This window comes from Chiloscyllium plagiosum, unplaced genomic scaffold, assembly GCF_037043375.1.
Source record: "Chiloscyllium plagiosum isolate Xiang-an unplaced genomic scaffold, Cpla_swu_hap1 HiC_scaffold_7, whole genome shotgun sequence".
Classification (NCBI taxonomy): domain Eukaryota; kingdom Metazoa; phylum Chordata; class Chondrichthyes; order Orectolobiformes; family Hemiscylliidae; genus Chiloscyllium; species Chiloscyllium plagiosum.
Window position 1 is genome coordinate 49422774 of NW_028270145.1, and position 20379 is coordinate 49443152.

The 20379-nt window shown below is 39.2% G+C and overlaps 1 protein-coding gene across 8 annotated transcripts in view; it reads right to left on the reverse strand.

Moving 5' to 3' along the window:
- Positions 1-20379, reverse strand: part of hnrnpa3 (heterogeneous nuclear ribonucleoprotein A3) — a 41507-nt gene that overhangs the window by 15297 nt on the left and 5831 nt on the right. For 2 of the 8 annotated variants that reach the window (XM_043685915.2, XM_043685919.2), the window contains exons 4-11: positions 20136-20346; positions 15072-15164; positions 14862-14981; positions 14484-14564; positions 9439-9597; positions 9237-9359; positions 8714-8809; positions 8264-8628 (exon numbers count right to left, since the gene is read on the reverse strand). In XM_043685915.2, the coding sequence (XP_043541850.2) occupies positions 8730-8809; positions 9237-9359; positions 9439-9597; positions 14484-14564; positions 14862-14981; positions 15072-15164; positions 20136-20346 (867 nt within the window). In that variant the 3' untranslated portion in view covers positions 8264-8628; positions 8714-8729. Of the gene's footprint in view, positions 1-385; positions 6401-6547; positions 6621-8263; positions 8629-8713; positions 8810-9236; positions 9360-9438; positions 9598-14483; positions 14565-14861; positions 14982-15071; positions 15165-20135; positions 20347-20379 lie in introns of those variants that run through there. The other 6 variants (XR_006310950.2, XR_006310947.2, XR_015757664.1 and 3 more) reach the window with 6 other exon arrangements.

Consider the following 20379-nt stretch of genomic DNA (forward strand, 5'->3'; position numbering starts at 1 on the left):
TATTTCTAATATTCTTACCCACAGTACAGAATCATTAGCACAAGCAGCCATTTGGTTCATTGTACCTGCTCTGAATGAAAATGATAACGTACTACCATACCCATGCTTTTGCTACTTAAACCCTGCATTTAGAAGTCTCAAATTTGTCAGCAAGCAAACTTTCAAACAATGCACTCCAAACCCCTAACTACTCAATGTGAAAACATTCTCATCACAAATGCCTCAATCTTGATTACCATCTGAATAACAGGATGATTTAACACTTGTTTAAGGAAAAGCTCATTGCTATGAGGTGGTAATTGCAGATTAACAATTTTCAGACTTTTAGTAAACAGGCAGATTAGGGATAAGTGAAGTGAAAAGAATACACTAAATCATCTGAAGATTTCATGTTACAACTTCATTTATTAGGCATGAAAAACAAGTACACTAGTGATTACAGCATAAATAATCCATAAAATAAAGTAAGTTTCTGCAGATATGACACCATGTGGATTTTACTTGTCCATTTAACAAAAATCTTACAGATTTAGAAGTACTCCACTTGTAAAATCAGCTAATCTATTCGATTTAGCAAAGCCCTCTTATTGACAACTAAACTGTAAACAAATGTAAAATGGAAGTTAAAAAAGCTATTCCACACCACCCCCTCCAAAAACGGTCCTGGAGAAAACAATGAAAGGAGGGGTTATAGATCCAGAGAACACAAATTCTGGAATATAAAAAGTGATGCAAATTTTAAAAACTGCAAATTACACTGCACCTGCAGCTGATATTCCCCAAGTGATACCTTCTATGAAATGCCCAGTTTCTATGACCAGTTCTGTGCAAGTCCATTCATTTGTCACTGAGTTTGTGGTCTCCAACCAGGAAACCTAGTTTCAAAACAGGTATTTTATGTAGCTTCTTAAAATAGTTATCAAAGGAAAAAAATCAGCTATTAGTTGAAAGAAATTCAATGTTCAAACTTGGTCTAGTTCATTGCTGTGCCTCAAAAGGAAAGCAATTAAAAGTCATCTCACCTCTGCAACTCCAGGAGCTCAAAATGCACACAGCTAGGTTCCATTGCTGGTAAGATACTGGATGATATTGGGACCACTGGTTAGGCTGACCAAGATTAAAAAAAAAGTGCCAAAACTTGTGCAAAAAAAAAAAGATGGGCAGGATAGGAAGGAGGAGATAAAGACGTACGCAATGTAACTACTGACAGTATCTATAAAGCTTTGGAAATTACAATATAGTTTGAACTTTGCACTGTTGCTCTTTAAAATATAATGTCAAAACTTTAAAAATTATGGCACAAAAGTCATGATATTGATAAAATCCTGGATTCTCTGCACTGGACTGGTCATATATAATCATGTAGCAATCTAAATGTGTAAATGTTTATTTAAGAAATGTACAAATTAGACCTTGTGCGCCTGAAACCCAATGTTTTAAGGTATTCTTAGCAATGTCCAATAGAAACTACTTGATTAGGTACAGGGATATCATTTTGGCTACATTCAAATATTAAAAAAAAGCACACATGCACACTATACAGAGTTAAGTGAGACTTAATGACCATACCTATTTGGAGAAATAAGTTACAAGATTTGGCATGAATTTAAAGTCACAGTACATCTTAGGTGAAACTTTAAGGTTTAAAAGAGAATCCAGGACATCAACATATTTGTTGATAATACTCAAGATGCGGTAGTCTGGAAGATAGGTGGGTGGTACTTCTCATGCCCTATTGTGACTGCTAGTAATCAATTAATACTAACTTCTAGTGACCCAGATCAGTAATTCTCTCAATACAAAAGTTGAGGCATAACTGGATGGATGGTTGACCTGCAACTTTACCTGTTTCTCTGAAGAATCAGGCCGAGTAGTACCAGTAATTTATTATTTCAGATTTCCAGCATCTGCAGAATTTTGCTGTTGTAACAATGCTACTGATAATTTCATGCTGACAAAGTCCAGAATTTTTATAACAAAGTAAACAAACTACAGAGAAAATTCAGATTTTAATCTGGTTACTTTACCAATACATGCACTATAAAGGTCACACCCATACTTCATAGTGTGCGCAAATCAAGATCACATGCCCTGCCCTAGTCTGTTCACAAACTGAAAACTGCAGTTATCCACATATGAATTCCTCCATCATATAATTAGCAATACATCTTTAAACTTCATTCTGTTGCATTAAATTTATCATGTGTCCTTGTCAGTTGAACATACTCCCTTAGAGGCATTAGCAACATATGGTATTGCATCTCTTGTAGCCTAGTCCAGGTCTACATATCACGTAGTTATCTTGGGACAGGTTAACACTCAACTATTATTAGTTGAATTTCATTCACGACAACAACGTACCCCCATGCTAAATTTAAAACAGAATTTTGAATTTCTCCAAATGATCAGTATACCTAGGAAATAAACAGTTCCATGGATCATAGCATTGGATCAAACAGAATTAAGTTGTAATTGTAATGTACTGACATGACCAAAAATTTTCTTGAATTTTCATTGATTTCAGCTGCAAACCATTAAGCCACACCCACACCCCGACATGTCAGACTTTTGTGCAAGTGACCCAATTCAGGAGAGGGGGACAAATTTAAAAGCATATTTGTTTCCTCCACAAATGATGACAGAGCATAAAATGTTCTCAATGCAGATTATATAGTCTTTCTTCAATTTTGCATTATGCTGAAACAAAATTTTATGCAGAAATAGGTGGTCATAATTAACTAATATGAGGGAGATGAGCACTTGGAAGTGCATGGTAAATAGGGCGAGTCAGCACAGTTTTATCAAGGGAAGTCAGTCTGGATAGAATCTGTTAGGCTCAAGTGGTAATAAGTAAGACAAACAAAACAGATGTGATCTACTTGAATTCTAAAAGGCCATTGACAAGGTGTTGCACAGGAGGCTGCTAAACAAGAACTCAGTTAGGGGCAAGGTACTGGCTAAAGGCAGAATAGGATCTTTTTCAGGATGGCAGATAGTGACTCGTGGAGTGCTGCAGGGTTCAGTGTTGGGATCACAACTATTCACATTATACACTAACAATCTGGACAAAGTTAAAAATCATAACACTAGGTTATAGTCCAATAGGTTTATTTGGAAGTAAATGTGGAGAAAGGTATGGTGGGCATTTTTACCAAGTATGCAGGTGACAAAGATAGGCAGAGGGTCAGGTATTGTTGAGGTGGTGGGGAGGCTGCAGGACAGGCTAACAAGAGTGGGCAAAGAAGTAGCTGATGGAATACAATGTGGGGGAAAAAGTGTAAAGTATGCACTTTAAATAGGATGAACTAAGGCAAAGATAATTTTCTAAATAAGGAAAGACTTTGGAAATCTGAAGCACAAATGGATTAAGGAGTCTTAGTTAACGTGCAGGTTCAGTTGGCAGTTAGAAAGGCAAATACAATGTTTGCATTCATTTCAAGAGGGCTAGAATACAAGAGCATGGAACATGCTGCTGAGGCACTGCTGAATCTGGATTTGGAATATTGTGAGCACTTTTGGAACCCATACCTGAAGGAGGGTGTAATGGCTAGTAGGAGAGACTAAGGCCAGAGGCCATAGCCTCAGAGTAAAAGGACAACCCTTCAGAACAAAGATGAAGAGGAACACCTTCAGCCAGAGTGGAACTCATTGCCAAAGGCGGCCGTGGAAGCCAAGTCATTAAGAATCTTGAGTTTTAAAAGAGTTTCTTGACTAGTAAGATGATCAAGGGTTACAAGAAAAAGGCAGGAGAATGGGGTTGAGAAGCATATTAGGCATGGTCAACTGGCAGAACAGCTTTGATGAGATGAACGGCTTGATTCTGCTCCGAAGTCTTATAGTCTACCCATGTTATGAATGCATGTTGTTTTACTTAGCAACCCAAGGAAGGTTCCTCAGTTCAAGTCTGATTTGTCAAAGCTACACACTCTGGACACTTTAGCACATAAGCTTCGCTAGTAGTGCAGATTTATTCAAGACAGTGATGCTGCAAACTAAAACTTTTTCAGAGATGTTGCATAATCTACTTCCTTTGGTGAATACAGAGGTCCAAAATCATGAAGGAAAAAGTGATCTGTAGACTGGTGAATACTTACTCATCTACAATGGGAGAGGATGATGATCAAACAGGAGGAATGGACACTTGTGGAAGTAGCAATAAAAACTGCATTCAAGTAGTAAATCAGTGGGTTCACGACCGTCTGCAGAGTATCAGAACTCATCCCAATTGGTCTACATTGCTATTCACATGCATTAGATCCCAAAAGTCTCTTCTCATGCAATAAAGTTGAAGCAACAGATTGGAAATAGAACTGTGAATATTGTTGTCTGGCTCACAAACCTATGATGGGCACAAACAGACCAGACAGCCCATCAACCTTGCAGCATACTCAATAAGAGCACAGCATTGTGACTAGAGATTTCACGAATGGTCTGTTTCTACAAAATAAATTCTATGCATTAAAAGCTGTGACATTACTAAATGTCTTTACTATTCAGTGTATCACATACCTGTCTTTTATATCTTATTCCTAAACAGATGGCTGCTAATCATAGGACATATCACAATTGCTTATTACCAGACTGAACAACAGCTAATGATGCCAAGTTCCAAATTTAATTCAATTCCTAGAAAATTGGGAATTCTCCCTATTATTGATTTTCTGATTCAGTCAGAGGATGTGGGTTTTGCAGGCCTGGCCAGCATTTATTCAGCACATCTACTTGCTGTTGAAGTGGTGGTGATGTGCTACTTTTTTTTTGAACTGCTACAACCTGACCTTGCTTTTCAATTGGAAATACAGCTTTCCAGCAAAAGTGTATACAGCACCGAATTTGAAATAATGCAGGTGATAAATGGAAGGAAAATTAGAACACATTTCATAACGTAGAATTCAATCGATTTGAATCCTGGATGTCACTTACATCTCAACACTAGGCACAGCGAAGGATAGGGTCAAGCCTCACTCTGGATGCACAAGCTTAGCTAATATCAATACTGGACAAGGGGTTTTGTCAGGATCCGCAATTTTTCAGAGGAGACTAACCCCCTACCCAAAAAGTCCACGGACTCATGCAAAAGATCCAATTCACCATTTGCTATGAATAATGGGAAACTTCAGTGATTCCCACCAACATTTAACCCTACCTCAATACTGAGCCTACTTTATGAAGTTGACAAAGTAACTCTATGGTTGCAAAATACTTTGGACCAGTAGATGATATCTGCCTAAACACCAGTTCTTTCCAACATTCAAATAAAGTAATGTATACTGCTTAAAAATGAGCCAACTCATGTTCTCTCTCCAACCACATGTTCTCAATTAAAATTTGAACTTAGATCAACCTTTTCTTTTAATTCTAAGAGTGAACTGCCTGCGTTACTCATCCACCATCACCAGAACAGTGCAGAGGCTCAGCGATGACAAATATAATCATACACAGATGAATATTGCAGCACCAACCAATTAACAAGTTGGAAGATTCATTCAGGTCAGACTGGACAAGAGCAGATTTCCTCCCTGTAAGGAGGATAGTTAACTAGGTAATTTAAATCCCTATCCAGTAGTTTCCACTATGTTTTATTCCATACTTTAACTAATTGAAATTAAATTCTTCCAGTTGCCACAGTGAGACTGAACTAATTAACTTTGGATTAATAATCCAATAGCATTACCACAATGCCATTGCCTGCAAACAACTAAAACAAATGTTTCATGGAGGAATATTGTACAAAATAATTGTCTACATATTCAGGCTGAGTTTAATAAATTTTTTTCATTTCCAAAAGTGTCCCCTTTTGCTTTAAATGTTTAGTCATTCTGTTGCAGCAATACGAAAAAGTAATTAGTTTACAATTGTTATACTAGACCAAAAAAGGCTGTAATCTTTCAAAGCTAGAAAAAGGTATGCAAATATAGTTAGTCGAGACAAAAATCTAAGAAAGCAATTATTTAATGAATTTTATAACTAAAATCAAAGAAGATGTTTTAATTACTTCCTAGACTATCTTAAATAAGTGCACAGCTGAATTTAGTAACATTTTAGTTCATACACATGAACAAATTCATTAAATAATTCTGGAATTGAAGTTTAACACTACATCGTGAAAGCCTGAATACTTTGCAGTGGGATAAACAAAGGCCAGTTACATAAAAATCTTTAATAAACTCTCAACAAAACAAAATCACTGTAGCAATAAACAAGTTAAAATTCAGGGAATAAAAAACAATGAACTGAACCCTTAGCAGACAGTTACTGCTAACAGAAGATCTTGTCTTTGCTCCCACTCCTTATTTATGGTGTGACAGTCAACCTCAAATGCCATGGTTTCACATGTTGAGTGGAAGTAGAACAGGATTACCATGTCATGGCTCTCTTAGGAGCCTGTCTGAAATGAGAACTACAGCCAATGGAAAATCACCATTTTGTTATAAATGATGCATTAACACTATCATTATTCTGCATAATTGAACAAAACTGATACCTTGAACTTACAATTATGGGAAAAAATTTCAAGTTATGATGCATACATCTTTCTCAATCTTACCATTCCAGAAATTGAGCATTAACGTAGTATGCAACTTGCCACAGTAAAAATGGAAGACGACTTCTTATTCAATCTGTAAATTAAGCAGATTAGTTATTCTCTTGATTTGATCCAAGAGAATGATTTTCTCCTCTTGTTAAATGAAAGGATGATAAAAGTCAAACCTTACCTAAACTCAGCACTTTTCTTTCAGGTTTGACTGCTAGTATTATTAAAGTGCTTAGTCTGCCCTGATGACCCTTCTAGTAGCTATGGCTGAGTTGGTTCCATAGGTTGTAGGCTCTTGCTAGACTCTCTTCCATACTTCAGCTGTCATTCAAGGCAAAGCTAGCCTTAGATAACGAAGTTTCCTAATAGCACAGCATTTCCTGTTCTTCCTTCCTCTTGATGTGGCTCTTGCACCTGCCTTGCCATTCTTTAGTTATGCTGACTTGTCCAAATTCTGCAGAAGTCCTGTCTTAGTGGATCTCCAAGATTCACTGTTCTAATGTAGCTCCACTGCAGACATTCATAGTCTTTTCATTGTCCTCTTATAATATATCTGTAACTTACAGAGGTGATCTATATACCAAGTATATCGAACTCTAAAGAGTGATTTGCAGATTTAATCTTACATATTACTGAAATGCATGCAATTCTATTAGTTGTTAGAAGACGAGGTATATGTGCGCACCAGCTTTGAGAGGTTTCAGCTACTGACAGCTTTTTAGATAGTGGCTATCTTTGAAGTAGTTACAGTTTAAAATAAAATGAATAACAAAGCACAATCATTTTGTACAGTGGAAATTGCAGCTTATCAGTGTCACCAGACAATCTGACATAAAAACAAACTAGCTAGGTCAATTGTATTCTTCAAATGTTGATTACTATATAAAAATGTAATACTAATACCTTGTGTTATTGTACACAATCACAACTGCCATATAAAATTGCAGAAAGGAATCAATAATCTGGTTTGAGGGGCTCCAAAACACTTCCTGTAACTAAATATGGAAATACTTCAACAATTTACACTCAAAAATAAGCAAAAGATTTTGTAAGCAACTTATGACAGTTGTGCTATGAAACATCAAGTTTGAATGAAAAGATAATCATGAAAGTTGTCATTCCATTACAAGAGTAAATGTGTAATTCTGGTGACAGCATAACAGGAGCCAATTCAGCCATTTCCGACAAAATCATGTAAGTTTTCAATTTATGGTGACTTCTATCCAAAGAACACACACCAATCCATATTTCTGAGAAATTTTTGAAATATAGATCATAAAGACTTACAATCACTGAAGATGTATACACATGGCTCTTGATTCCAAACTCAGTTAGAAGAGAGAAGGAAAACTTCAAACCGAAAATTGGACAACTGAATCTCAATTCAGAAATGTTTGCAAATTTTCTGGATGTGTAATTTCCTCACAGGTTTGACTTGAGGAGGAAATACTGCATATTTAATACAATTTACTAACCTAATTTAAAAATAACATGCTGTATTTAAACATCAGTAACTAATCGGGAGCACCTGAACAGAATTTAAAATGTGAAGATCTATTCTGGTGTGTCTTATCCTCTTAAGTAATTCTTCCTTAAAACTTGAGTTTGGCAGACCTAACATGTCAGTTTAGCTTTTGGACTTCCCATAAAAGGTCCAGCACGTTGAGAAGCCTAAAAAGTAGAATATCTTTCTGGATTAAGAAGGAGAAAAACTTACTACACAGATCATTAGTTAAAAAGTTCTCATCCTTTTTATTCCCAATGCTACCACCACAAATTACATGGCTCAACAGCTATGGTAATGAGGAAAATAAAGACATTACTAGAACATAGTATTAAAAAAATCTCAGGAATGTACATCTAACAGCAACTACATTGCAACAAACAACTGCACTTTTTGCAATCTCACTACCGGAAACAGTCCTGAACAAGAAGTGATCTTATGTTAATGCTGCAGTGACTTTTCTGACTATTGGACCATCGCTCTTCCTGTGGGCAGCCTTTAATATGAACTTGGTCGATATTCTGTCTCAAAGTAACCTGCAGCTTTCCTGACAACTCCTGGCTCATCCTCTCCTGCTAAGAACTGTTGCCTGTTGAATGATACAGGACAAGAGTTATTTATAGTATTGTAAATTGTAGTTACTACATTTTCATGCAATTGGTGTTGGAGCTTACCTTTCAGCAAACGTGCTCAGTATCTTCTACCATAACCACCACTACCTCCACCGCTTCCACCACCACCACCACCACCACCACCAGATCCATAACCACCTAAAACAAAACAAAAGCCTTTATGGTGACTAATTAAATTTTCATTTGCATGAATTAAAAATGGTATTTTTTGGAAAAGATTTTCAATCAACAGATACACGCAGATTTTTCCCCAAAACAGACGTAGGGAATAATTTATTCACTAGTGATCCAAAGAAGGAAAATGGTTTTTAAAAGTGTTCACTTGCAGATTAGGTGGAAGGGATTTCATACCACACTAGAATATACAATGCCACAAAAGGCTAAAAAAAAAAACTAGATGTTTCTCCATGAACCCAACCATTAACCTTCAACAAACTCCCAGGTTACTTAACTGCAACACCAACTTTATCTTAGTATAGGCTACAATCTGCTGACAGACTGGGTGTAACGTAAATGCTATGGATTTCTATTTGAGGCGCTTCCTACAAACAGTAGAAATGCTCACCACCATAAGGACAAGAGTTTCGACCATAATTGCTATTCTTCATGGGTCCATAGTTTGAAGATTGGTTAGGATAGTTTCCAAAATCATTGTAGTTCCCACTGCCACCGCCACCACCAAAATGCCCTAGAAGTAAAAAAAAGTCACAGTTAACTCACTGCACATGTACATCTTATTTATTAATTGTCAGTAGTTAAAAGCTTACCTCCAAAGTTTCCACCTTCATTATAGTTGTCGTAGCCGCCACCACCACCACCATATCCTCCTCCACCTCCACCTTGGTTGCCAAAACCTGGGCCACCACCGCCATATCCTCCTCCTCCTCCTCTACCACAGTAACCTTGGCCACCTCCAAAATTGCCACCTGAAGAACATTAGTAGGTATTTGTATTAAAAACCCAAGAATTGATATATTTCTATACCCAGATCTCCTAAGCCATACTTTCACCCAAATGTTGGTCTGAAGAACCCTGCCCAGGACATGACTACCTTGTTCCAAGCAACTATCATTACAATTTTGCCAATTTTCCCCTCACACATTTTGGTGCTCAGTCCATCCTGACTAAAACCATGATGTTAGTTTTTCTATATCGTAGGATTTAGTACACTAATACTTCTGAATTGTTGACCTCGAACCTATAATGTTCGACTTCCAGGAAATTTTGGCAGGGTGGTAGAAGCTAATTTGAGACTTAATGCTACATCAATGTAAAGCATGTCAAACAAAAAAAGTTACATTTTCTTCACACAGATTAATACTGCTGGAAAATAAAATCACGAAATTACAGCAATTTTCAATTACAGACAAGTGAAATTCAAGCATTTTATTTTGCTTATTTATTTTTAAAGATTTCAGGTTCATGTAGGTCTCATAACTTAAATGATAGCAAAGTCACTCCATTCGCAAATATGCTTAACTGCAATCAAAAAAACTAGTAATGGAGAAGGAAAAGCTCTTAAGTGAATGTAAGGCAAACCAAGATATGAAAGGTACCCTCTGGATGTAGACAGTACACATGCACTGTTACTTAATGGAGTGTTTGCATCTGAGTTGATAGCAATTGTCACTGCTACAGGAAAGCTTTATAATAAAGTGTGACAAAATGTATATTAATATGAAAGATGTTTCCAATAGAAAGCCTTCATATGTATTAAGAATACTGCCGGTATTCAAATTTTGGATTGTTGGAACCTAACCAAAGACACCCATTATAAAGTATGTTAAGCAGCTGTAAGGTTTTTCAAGAACATAAGCCCAACAATAACATGATTTTTAGCAGCATTTGCACATTTTCACCCCCAACCCAAGACTAATTCCACGCTAGTGAAAAACAAAACTAAATAGCAATAAAATGCAATAGACATTGGTGAGTGCAGTGATTAACATCAATATTAATTAGTTTTAAAGACACCTTAAGATCATTGAGCATATTTAAAATAGAAATAGATAGTTTCTGTATTGTCATGGGGGTCAAAGTTACAGGGAGAATAGGGTTGAGAAACTGATCAAAACATGATCAAGTGGTGGAGCAGACACAATAGACTGACTGGCCAATTTTCCGTGCCTATGAAAGAAGGGTAATCTCTGGTCAAGAGGAAGGCGGCGGCTTATGTTAGGATGAGATGTGAAGGCTCAGTTAGGGCGCTTGAGGGTTACAAAGGTAGCCATGAAAGACCTAAAAGAGAGAGCTCAGAAGAGCCAGGAGGAGAAGTTGTTGGCCGATAGGATCAGGGTAAACCCTCAGGCTTTCGATAGGTATTTAAGGAATAAAAGAATGATGAGTGTAAGATTAGGGCCAATCAATTATAGTAGTGGGAAGTTGTGTGTGGAGTCAGAGGAGATAGGGGAAGCACTAAATGAACATTTTTTGACAGTATTCACTCTAGAAAATGACAATGTTGTCGAGGAGAATACGGAGATACAGGCTACTAGACTAGGTGGGATTGAGGTTCACAAGGAAGAGGTATTAGAAATCCTGGGGAGTTTGAAAATAGGCAAGTCCCCTAGGCCAGATGGGATTCATCCTAGAATCCTCTGGGAAGACAAGGAGGAGATTGCAGAGCCTTTGGCATTGATCTTTAAATCGTCATTGTCTACAGGAATAGTGCCAGAAGACTGGAGGATAGCAAATGAGGTTCCCCTGTTCAAGAAGCAGAGTAGAGACAACGCTGGTAATTATAGACCAGTGAGACTTACTTCAGTTGCTAGCAAAGTGGTGGAAAAGGTTATAAAGAGATAGGATTTATAATAATCTAGAAAAGAATAATTTGTTTAGGGATAGTCAGCACGGTTTTGTGAAGAGTAGGTCGTGCCTCACAAACCTTATTGAGTTCTTTGAGAAGGTAGCCAAACAGGTAGATGAGAATAAACCAGTTGATGTGGTGTATATGGATTTCAGCAAGGCGTTCGATAAGATTTCCCACAGTAGGCTATTGTACAAAATGAGGAGGAATAGGATTGTGGGAGATATAGCAATTTGGATCAGTAATTGGCTTGCTGAAAGAAGACAAAGGGTGGTGGTTGATGGAAAATGTTAATCCTGGAGGCCAGTTACCAGTGGTGTACCGCAAGGGTCGGTGTTGGGTCCACTGCTGTTCGTCATTTTTATAAAACTACCTGGATGAGGGCATAGAAGGGTGGGTTAGTAAATTTGCAGATGACACGAAGGTCGTGGAGCTGTGGATAGTGACAAAGGATGTTGTAGATTACGAGAGACATAGTTAAGCTGCAGAGCTGGGCTGAGAGGTGGCAAATGGAGTTTAATGCAGACAAGTGAGGGGTGATTCACTTTGGTCGGAATAGCCAGAATGCAAAGTACTGGGCTAATTGTAAGATTCTTGGTAGTGTAGATGAGCAGAGAGATCTCGGTGTCCAGGTACACAGATCCTTGAAAGTTGCCACCCAGGTTTACAGGGTTGTTAAGAAGGCATAGTGTTTTAGCTTTACTTGTACAGCCACAACATGACCGCCCAACTCCTGTACTCAATAGTTGGACCAATAAAGGAAAGCATACCAAATGCCGCCATCACTATCCTATCTACCGGTAACTCCACTTTCAATGAGCTATGAACCTGCACTCCGAGGTCTCTTCGTTCAGCAACACTCCCTAGGACCTTACCATTAAGTGTACAAGTCCTGCTAAGATTTGCTTTCCCAAAATGCAGCACCTCACATTTATCTGAATTAATCTCCATCTGCCACTTCAAAGCGCATTGGCCCAGATCCTGTTGTAATCTGAGGTAACCCTCTTCGCTGTCGACTACATCTCCAATTTTGGTGCCATCTGTAAATTTACTAACTGTACCTCTTATGCTCGCATCCAAATCATTTGTGTAAATGACAAAGCAGAGGACTCAGCACCGATCCTTATGGGTCACAGGCCTCCAGTCCAAAAAACACTACACCAGCACCTTCTGTCTTCTACCTTTGAGCCAGTTCTGTATCCAAATGGCTAGTTCTCCCTTTAGTCCACGAGATCTAACCTTGCTAATCAGTCAGTCTCCCATGGGGAGCCTGTCGAACGCCTTACTGAAGTCCATATAGATCACATCTACTGCTCTGCCCTCAATCTTCTTTGTTACTTCTTCAAAACACTCAATTAAGTTTGAGAGACATGATTTCCCACACAAAGCCATGTTGGCTATCCCTAATCAGTCCTTGCCTTTCCAAATACATGTACATCCTGTCCCTCAGGATTCCCTCCAACAACTTGCCCACCATTGAGGTCAGGCTTACCAGTCTAAAGTTCCCTGGCTTATCTTTACTGCCCTTCTTAAACAGTGGCACCACGTTTGCCAACCTCCAGTCTTCCAGCACCTCACCTGTGACTATCGATGATACAAATATCTCAGCAAGAGGCCCAGCAATCACTTCTCTAGCTTCCCACGGAGTTCTCAGGTACACCTGATCAGGTCCTGGGGACTTATCCACCTTTAACTATTTCAAGACATGCAGCACTTCCTCCTCTGTAATCTGGACATTTTGCAAGATGTCACCATCTATTTCCCGACAATCTATATCTTCCATATCCTTTTCTAAGGTAAATACTGATGCAAAATATTTATTTTGCATTTTCTGTGGCTCCACACGAAGGCCGCCTTGCTGATCTTTGAGGGGGCAGATTCTCTCCCTCGTTACCCTTTTGTCCTTAATATATTTGTAAAAACCCTTTGGATGCTCCTTAATTCTATTTGCCAACGCTATCTCATGTCCCCTTTTTGCCCTCCTGATTTCTCTCTTAAACATACTCTTACTGCCTTTATACTCTAAGGATTCACTCGATCTATTCTGTCTCTACCTGACATATGCTTCCTTCTTTTTCTTAACCAAACCCTCAATTTCTTTAGTCATCCAGCATTCCCTATACCTACCAGCCTTCCCTTTCACCCTGATAGGAATATACTTTCTCTGGATTCTTGTTATCTCATTTCTGAAGGCTTTCCATTTTCCAGCTGTCCCTTTACCTGCGAACATCTGCGTCCAATCAGCTTTCGAACGTTCTTCATAATACCGTCAACATTGGCCTTTCTCCAAATTAGAACTTCTACTTTTAGATCTGGGGAATCCTTTTCCATCACGATTTTAAAACGTAGAGAATTATGGTCGCTGGCCTCAAAGTGCTCCCACACTGACACCTCAGTCACCTGCCCTGCCTTATTTCCCAAGAGTAGGTCAAGTTTTGCACCTTCTCTAGTAAGTATATCCACATACTGAATCAGAAAAATGTCTTGTACACACTTAACAAATTCCTCTGCATCTAAACCTTTAACACTATGGCAGTCCCAGTTCATGTCTGGAAAGTTAAAATCCCCAACCATAACTACCCTATTATTCTTACAGATAGCGGAGATCTCCTTACAAGTTTGTTTCTCAATTTCCCTCTTGACTCAGAGAAGTAAGAGTATGGAATGCTTTGCTTACAACGGTAGTAGATTCGCCAACTTTAAGTGCATTTAAGTCATCTCTGGACAAGCATATGGACATACATGGAATAGTGTAGGCTAGATGGGCTTCAGACTGGTATGACAGGTTGGCACAACATCAAGGGCCGAAGGGCCTGTATTGCGCTGTAATGTTCTGTGTCTTATGGTCTCAATATTCTGAATTCATTTAGGGTTAAAAAATGCCAAGGATCTTTCAAAACACAAACTCAATTTGTCAGTTAATAACCATTAAAAGAGACACCTTACACTAGCTAATAAGTAGTATCAAATCTGTGAAGTCAAATTATCTCTCAAACCACTACTTACCATCACCAAACCCATTATAGCCGCCACCACCACCACCACTCCCTCCATAATCATCACGACCACCTCCAAAATTTCCCATTCCTACAGAGATGGTGGAATAAAGGAAAGAAAAAAAGCTGAAGATAATAGACTTAGTAATTTCATCTTCACCTTGGACCAGTTACCCAAATTATACATTTGGTAGTCAAAATTGCACACAAATAGATTAAAATAAACAGGCGATTCATACCAGATCAAGGAATCACCCCTACGTTCAGCTATTTTGATAACCCTGAATTATTCAATGAAGGTTCATTTTAAAGTAGTTTTGAATACAAATAGTGGATGATAAATTTAGAGTTTTCTCTACAGAATGTTGAAAAGTCTAAGTTGGCATACCTCTTCCACTGAAATTTCCTCCACGGTTAAAATTGCCTCCCCCATTTCCACCTCCAAAATTACCACCACCACGGCCCATGAAATGACCAGGGTTATTGCCACCTCCAGAACTACCACGTCCTTAGGAAATGAGAAGGAGAAAGAGAACATGAATAATTGAATAATAAATTTTCTTTGCCTTATTCCAATCATGGCATCCTCTCCAATTACCTCTTTGGCCTGATCCAATCCCCTGCATCTCCTGTCGTGAAAGCGCTTTTCTCACTTCACAGTTGTGTCCGTTCACAGTGTGATATTTTTGAACTAGAAGAAAGATAATCAGTTTCATTAGTTTTCTAAAATGCCATTGCAACTCTTAAAGTGATACTACCTGGTTCAAGAAATCATGACAGAAATTTTCAGCACAAAAGTAGTTCAGTCAATCCAGTGTCTCTATGCCAAATCTTCAAAGAATCATCCAAGTTTCTTACTGTAGCTAATTATCTTCTGAAAACTTCTATAGAATTGGATTTTTCAGAGTTTGAACCAAAACTTGAATTTGAAATAGTAAAAGGAAATGGAAAATTTAAAATCTTGAACTTCACAAAGAACCATTATCACTATTAAATATTACATTTGTTGTGTTGTACCTATTGAATCACAAAGTTCATGTGTATGAAGATGCACAGAACAGTTTCAATCTAAGCCCCTTAAAGACCTCTACATTATAATTTCAAACAAACTAGTTTCCAACCATTGAGACCTAGGTCTCTGCTTCACCTTCTGCAACTGGATCCTGCACTTTGAGCCAGAGACCACAATCAGCGAGAATAGACAGTGCCTCATCCATGATAATTCTCCACATTGACCCCTCAAAACCAGGTACTCACCCCTTTGCTATACTTCCTATACTTTCACGACTGTGGTGCCAAATTTCATCCTAACTCCATTGACAGGTTCACTGACGACACCACCATTGTAGGCTGGACATCAAACAATGATGAGATACAATACAGGAACAAGTGGTGTGCTTGGTGGCATTGTGTAATTTTTACATCTGCTCTCCCTCAACATCAGCAAAACGAAAGGACTGGTCATTGACTTCAGGAAGGTGCAAGTCACGCCCCTATCGACATCATATGGTGCCGAGATGGAGATAGTTGAGATCTCCATGGAACTTGTCGTGATAATCACTAATCTGTCCTGGTCCACCCACATTAATGTGGTCAAACATCCACAGCCACATCACTACGTCCTCAGGAGGCTAAGGAAATTCAGCATGTCCATAAAGACTTACTAATTTTTATGATACATCACAGACAGCATTCTATCCATATACATCAGAGCTTGGTATGGCAAATGCTCGGCCCAGGGCCGTAAGAAACTACAGGGAGTTGTGAAGACAGCTCAGTCGATTATACAAGCCAACCTTCCATCCACTGACTTCATCCATACTTCCCACTGCCTCAGGAAAGTAGCCAACAAAATCAAAGACCCCTCCCACCCCAGTTATAATCTCTTCCATCGGACAGAAGATACAAAACCTCAAACAACCATTCCAACAGATTCAGAAACAGCTTCTTTCCCACTTTCAAATTTTAAACTTAAAATGTTGATCTCGCTTTTTGTGCGTGTTCATTGTAGCTGTAATGCTGCATTCCTTGTTCTGTTCTATTGCCCTCATGCACTTTGTATGGTATGATCTGCCTGGGCTGCATGCAAAACAAAACTTTTAACTGTACTTAGGTACATGCAAGAATAATAAATCAAATCAAGACTGGATCAAAAATCCCCTTCAGCAAGTTGGTCTTCCTAAAGGAAGCAGTCGAGACTAGTTAACACCAGGTCAGAGTAAGAATCTTCTTGAGGCTCAATTTCAAACCCCATTTGTTCAAGTGTGTTATAACATCGCTCAACAGTAGACTGGAAAATATCATTTCAGAGTACAAGGCTCTCACAGCACAGTGGTACTGTCTAAAAGATAAACTATGTCCTTTATGTAGTCATCCTTTATAGCTCTGAGCCAGGTAAAATCAGACCAGACCATAGGGCTGCTTTCGCGAGAAAGTCAGTGAGACCTGATGGTCATCCCATTTTACGCAATGAGAGTGAGGACAATCTTTCTTGATAACCTCAGGTGATGTGGGAGTTGAATCCACATTATAGATATCACTTTACATTGCAAGCCAGCTGCCCTGACAACTGAGCTTACCAACCCCCCCCTCAAGTAACTTGCTTCATAACATGTCTGAACAGGGAGAGGTTTTGTTTTCTAATAAACAAGTAAAATTCCACTCAGTTGAAAATAATTGTATTTGATAACGTGACACTAGCAAAAGAGAATCTTTTGAGACGTTTTTGAGGTAATGTGTTAGGTCTCTGCGTTTGAGCCACAAGGTCTGGGTTCAAGTCCCACCTGTCCCAAAGATGTCTAATAATATCTATGAACAGGATGACTACATAATGTATATTAATAAAGAATTTTTGGTGGAGGGTCTCTTTGGCACAGCCCTCATGTCCAGACTTCTGGGCCAAGAGGCCCACATTCAAGTATTATCTGTTCCAAAAGGTGCATAATAATGTCTCTGTACAGATGCTTTAAAAAGTTTGCTGTTCCTTCAAATACAATTGCTGAAGCCTTCATTCCTTAAACTTGTTTCATAGAAGAACATGGCATAACACTGATGGCTCAGGGATGCACCAAGTAGTCCACCCATCCCACTGAACAAGTGATCCAAGTGTAGCTTGCATTCAAACAATAATGAAACGGGGTACTATTTAAAGATGTAAATTCCAAGATCTTACTGGAGCAGTGCCGGAATTACATTCATATTGTATTTGACAGTGTGCGCAAAGGTTGTATTGTTAACTGCCCTTAGACCTCAAACTCAAGCAGGTCTACCGCAAAGTACAGGATAGCACGGTGGCTCATTGGTTAACACTGCTGCCTCACAATCCCTAGGACTTGGGTTCGATTCCAGCCTCGGACAACCGTTTCTGTGAGTTTGCACATTCACCCTGTGTCTGCATGGGTTTTCTCCACAGTCCAAAGGTGTGCAGGTTAGGTAAATTAGCCTTGGTAAATTGCCCAACGTGATCAGGGATGCGTTGGTAAAGGGAAATGTAAAGTTATAGGGTAAGGGAATGTTTCTGGCTGAGATACTTTAAGGGTTGGTGTAGACTTATTGGACCGAATGCCTTGTTTCCACACTGTACAGATTCTAGCGTACACATCAGCATTACAAGCAAAGCATTTTCAGGACCACTGTCAGCACACTCTTTGTATGTTCAAACACTGCAGATGTAATGTTGCACTGTTAAATGTGTTCTGTGGACAATGAAAGACCATGCAACTGAACCCAATGACAGAAGTTTGGGATACCAAATCACTCTGGGTTTATTTTATCTTAGAGTCATTGAGATGTACAGCATGGAAACAGACTCTTTGGTCCAACTCGTCCATGCAGACCACATATCCCAAACCAATCTAGTCCCACCTGCCAGCACCCGGCCCATATCCCTCCAAAACCCTCATACTCATACCCATCCAGCTACCTTTTAAATGTTGCAATTGTACCAGCCTCCACCCTTAGGGTGCCCCGTAGGTCTCATATCTTTCCCCTCTCACCCTAAACCTACACCTTCTAGTTCTGAACTGCCCCACCCCAGGGAAGAGACTTTGTCTATTTATCCTATCCATGCCCCTCATGATTTTATAAACCTCTAAGATCACCCCTCAGCCTACGACGCTCCAGGGAAAACAGCCCTAGCCTATTCAACCTCTCCCTATAGCTCAAATCCTCCAACCCTGGCAATATCCTTGTAAGTCGTTTCTGAACCCTTTCAAGTTTCACAACATCTTTCTGATAGGAAGGAGACCAGAATTGCACGCAGTATTCCAACAGTGGCCTAACCAATGTCCTGTACAGCCGCAACAGACCTCCCAACCCCTGTACTCAGCATAAAGGAAAGCATACTAAATGCCGCCTTCACTATCTTATCTACCTGCAACTCCACTTTCAAGGAGCTATGAACCTGCACTCGAAGGTCTCTTTGTTCAGCAACACTCCCTAGGACCTTACCATTAAGTGTATAAGTTCTGCGAAGATTTGCTTTCCCAAAATGCAACAACTCATTTATCTAAAATAAACTCCATGTGCACTCCTCAGGCCTTTGGCCCATCTGATCAAGATCCTGTTGTAATCAGAAATAACCTTCTCTGCTGTCCATTACACCTCCAATTTTGGTGTCATCTGCAAACTTACTAACTATACCTCTTATGCTCACATCCAAACCATTTATATAAATGATGAAAAGTAGTGGACCCAGCACCGATCCTTGTGTCACAAGTCTAGTCTGAAAAACAACACTCTACCACCACGTTTGAGCCAGTTCTGTATCCAAATGGCTAATTCTCTCTATATCCCATGAGATCTAACCTTCCTAACCAGTCTCCCATGGGGAACCGTGTTGAACACCTTACTGAAGTTCATATGGATAATGTCCACCATTCTGCCCTCATCAATCCTCTGTTACTTCAAAAAAAAAACTCAAATCAAGTTTGAGACATGATTTCCCACGGACAAAGCCATGTTGACCATCCCTAATCAGTCCTTGCCTTTCCAAATACATGTACACCCTATCCCTCAGGATTCCCTCCAACAATGTGCCCACCACAGACGTCAGGCTCACTGGTCTATAGTTCCCTGCCTTGTCCTTACCACCCTTCTTAAACAGTGGCACCACATTAGCCCATCTCCAGTCTTCCAGCACCTCAACTGCAACTATCGATGATACAAATATCTCAGTAAGAGGCCCAACAATCAATTCCCTACCTTATCACAGAGTTCTGATCATGTCCTGGGGATTTATCCACCTTTATGCGTTGAGACATCCAGCACTTCCTCCTCTGTAATTTGGACATTTTTCAAGATGTCACCATCTATTTCCCTACATTCTGCATCTTCCGTGTCCTTTTCCACATTAAGCACGGATGCAAAATACTTGTTTAGTATCTCACCCATCTCTGGCTGCTCCACACAAAAGGTGCCTTGCTGATCTTCGAGGGGCCCTATTCTCTCCCTAGTTACCCTTTTGTCCTTCATGTGTTCGTAATAACCCTTTAGATTCTCTTAATTATTTACCAAAGCTATCTCATGTCCTTTTTTGCCCTGCTGAGTTCTCTCAAGTATACTCCTACTGCCTTGAGACCCAAAGGATTCACTCGATCTATCCTTCCTATACCTGACCTTCTGGTTAGCTTAGGATATCCAGTACAATGACTAAGCCACTCACCAACAATTTTGTCAACAGAGTCATGATCATCAAATGTGACAAAGGCAAACCCTCGTTTTTTCCCACTTCCACGATCGGTCATAACTTCAATATTTTCAATCTTGCCATACTTCTCAAAATAATCTCTCAGATGATATTCCTCAGTATCTTCTTTGATACCCCCAACAAATATTTTTTTCACTGTCAAATGGGCACCAGGTTTTGTAGAATCCTGCAAACAAAAAAAAACAAGTAAGTGCCATCC